The sequence below is a fragment of the Apaloderma vittatum genome, unplaced genomic scaffold, assembly GCF_000703405.1.
Source record: "Apaloderma vittatum isolate BGI_N311 unplaced genomic scaffold, ASM70340v1 scaffold12112, whole genome shotgun sequence".
In the NCBI taxonomy this organism is placed as follows: Eukaryota; Metazoa; Chordata; class Aves; order Trogoniformes; family Trogonidae; genus Apaloderma; species Apaloderma vittatum.
The window spans coordinates 1-2,484 of record NW_009704188.1 but is presented as its reverse complement, the minus strand read 5'-3'; the positions used below and the strand labels follow the sequence as shown (position 1 = coordinate 2,484).

Sequence of the window (2,484 nt, the reverse complement as noted above, 5' to 3'; positions counted from 1 at the left end):
GTCGGGGTAGTTCCAGCCAGGAGATGTCAGCAGAGCCCCGTGGTTGAGCATGAGGCTCTGGGCATCAAGGAACTGGAGACATCTGGGTAGACTGGGGTCACGGCCCAGGGGACAAGGCTCAGAAAACATGAGTCCTTCTCATCTTGGCATTCACCTTGACAAGGAGCTGGTGAGGGAACCCCAGGTAGACACTTCTGTTTGGAGTGCAAATACCCTCCGTTCAGTGTGGTTTGTTTCATTTCTTAATGAATCATTTCCCAGTCTTAAAGGCCTTTTCCAACCTAAATGATTCTATGGTTTCCCAATTGAGTTAAGTCAGCCAGTTAATTCTATTAACATCTGTCTACTGGTGTAATACAGTTAAAATCCACTTTAAGCATATCTCATCAGGTTAAATCCAATTAGCTTTCCTTAGCACTAGCCCTTTGTATTCAAATCCAGGCTGAAGCACAGCCCAGCCATCCCAAGACACGGGTGCTGATAATTCAGTTTGGGGCTTTCTGATCCAGCTGCTTGGGGTGGACAGTACCCACCAGAATCACACATCCATCTGCCTGGACCTTGTCTATATTTTAAGGTGACAGCTGTCTGCACATCACAAAGCAATTTGTCAGGCAGACACAAATAATTGCTTTAATTTTACATCTGGGGAAACTGAGGCAGAGAGAAGCTATTTGTCCAATGACAGCCAGCTGTATGGCAACAGACCCAGGGCAGGAGCCAGCTTCCTGAGTCCTGGTTCAGTCAGACACCAGAGCGTGACTGTCCCTGACCTCAAGTTATAAGGATGGACTAACTGACCAAAAGAGAGACACTGCAAACCTGGGAGAAGATTTTAAGTCTTTTACCCCAATCTCATGCCTAACACATTCCCAACAGCTTTTTTTTTTTTTTTCCCCAGCAGTTTTGCCTTCATCTGCATGTACTAGTGACCTTGTCTAGCTTTTAAGAGTGACGAAGAAATGCACCTTGTCCTGGCACAAATTACCCTCACTCCTGAAACCTTATCTCTAGATGGACCTTTCTGTTTCTCCATATGATGGCCATGACGTCATTATACTTTGGGCAGCTGGAGAGGGCACAGAGGCAAAGCCCAGACGTCCCCTCCCTCATGTGTAGTGATGGATTCCAAAGGTGGAATTGATCCTAAGGAAGCATCTATTTAGAGACTGGTTTCCTAAACACATAAAACTTGTGGGTTTTCATGGTCCACCAATGGGTTCTTGAATCCACTGGTTAACTTCACCAGAAAGGAAGAGCATTATCGTATCAGATAGCCTTGAGTTTTGGGTGCACGTCTGGCCAGGTGGATGGAGGACATCCTTCGTAGAGTACCCTGAGAGGTGAATTCAGCCCTTATTGGACAACAGAGAACATATAGGAGTGCTCAGAGCTGGAGGGAGTGGGGTGGGGCTCACCTGTCAGACTGAAGTATCTAAGACAAGGTATCTACATGTGGTAGTTTATCTCCTTTCAGAGAGCACAGGGATATGGTCCTCACCTCTGCTTCCAGATCTGTTTGGCCAGTTGACTCCAGGCCCCATGATGGGACTGACTTCACCTCTGACTTTCCCTCTGCAGAGAGCAGAGGTTGGACACCCAGCACATGTGGGACCACCTACAGGCTACTTCTAAACTGAGAGCCACACCTCTGCACAGTGACACTTTGGTGGCCAGGCGGGCACGCTTACCTGTCTGTGACCAGGGGCTTCATGGGCTGAGATGAAGAAACAGAGATCAGCTCTCCATCCTCATCACCTTCATCTTCACTTGAGTTCTGGAGTAGCTCAGACTCCTCCTCAACCCCATCCCCTCCCTCTTTTTTCCTCCGTAGGGTGGGTTTGGTCGTGCCATCCATCTGGTTCCCATAGTTACCTTGAGGAAAAAATGTGAAATAAACTCACAGGTTGTGCTGAGTAAACCAGGCTCAATCTCTTGGGTTTAATTCAGGTTGTGGAGAAGTTTTCTGTGCAGAAACCATGACAGACAGAGGAGCTCAACTCTCTGAAATCATGCCCAGGAACTGTAAATTAGTGATGGATGTATGTCCCTTGCTTGTGTTCCCTCTCGAGTCTGTCGGAATAGTCACCTTTGAGGTGGTCAACCTCAGGATGCACAAAGCCAGGGTGAGAGAAGGAGCAGCTCCACTGGCCCCAGCACAGCCTGCACACAGTGGAGGATTTGGAGGCCTCACATGGCTTGTGCCAGTAGACACCATCTTCTCCCTAAACTGAGTGCTCTTGCATGTGTTGGTAAGAAAGGGAAGAGCAGGGAAGAAACCCTGCTCTTAGCCTTGGGTCTTGCATTTCCCACCAGGCATGCTTCAAAACCACCCTCTCTGAAAGAAAACCAACCTATTGTGACTTCAAAGTTGATGGGTTTGTCACCAATCTTCCTGTCAATCATGGTAGCTTCCAGGAAGGCTCCAAAGAGAAAGAACTCCTCCATCTTCCCCGTGCAATTCTGCAGGAGAAATCATGGGAA

At 48.0% G+C, this 2,484-nt stretch overlaps 1 protein-coding gene across 1 annotated transcript in view; it reads right to left on the bottom strand.

Moving 5' to 3' along the window:
* LOC104270547 (otoferlin-like) overlaps positions 1-2,460 on the bottom strand; it is a 25,969-nt gene extending 23,509 nt beyond the window's left edge. Inside the window, exons 1-2 of the mRNA XM_009864943.1 lie at positions 2,355-2,460; positions 1,692-1,875 (exon numbers count right to left, since the gene is read on the bottom strand). Coding sequence (XP_009863245.1) covers positions 1,692-1,875; positions 2,355-2,448 — 278 coding nt within the window. The 5' untranslated portion in view covers positions 2,449-2,460. The remainder of the gene's footprint in view (positions 1-1,691; positions 1,876-2,354) is intronic.
* Positions 2,461-2,484: the final 24 nt, after the last annotated feature.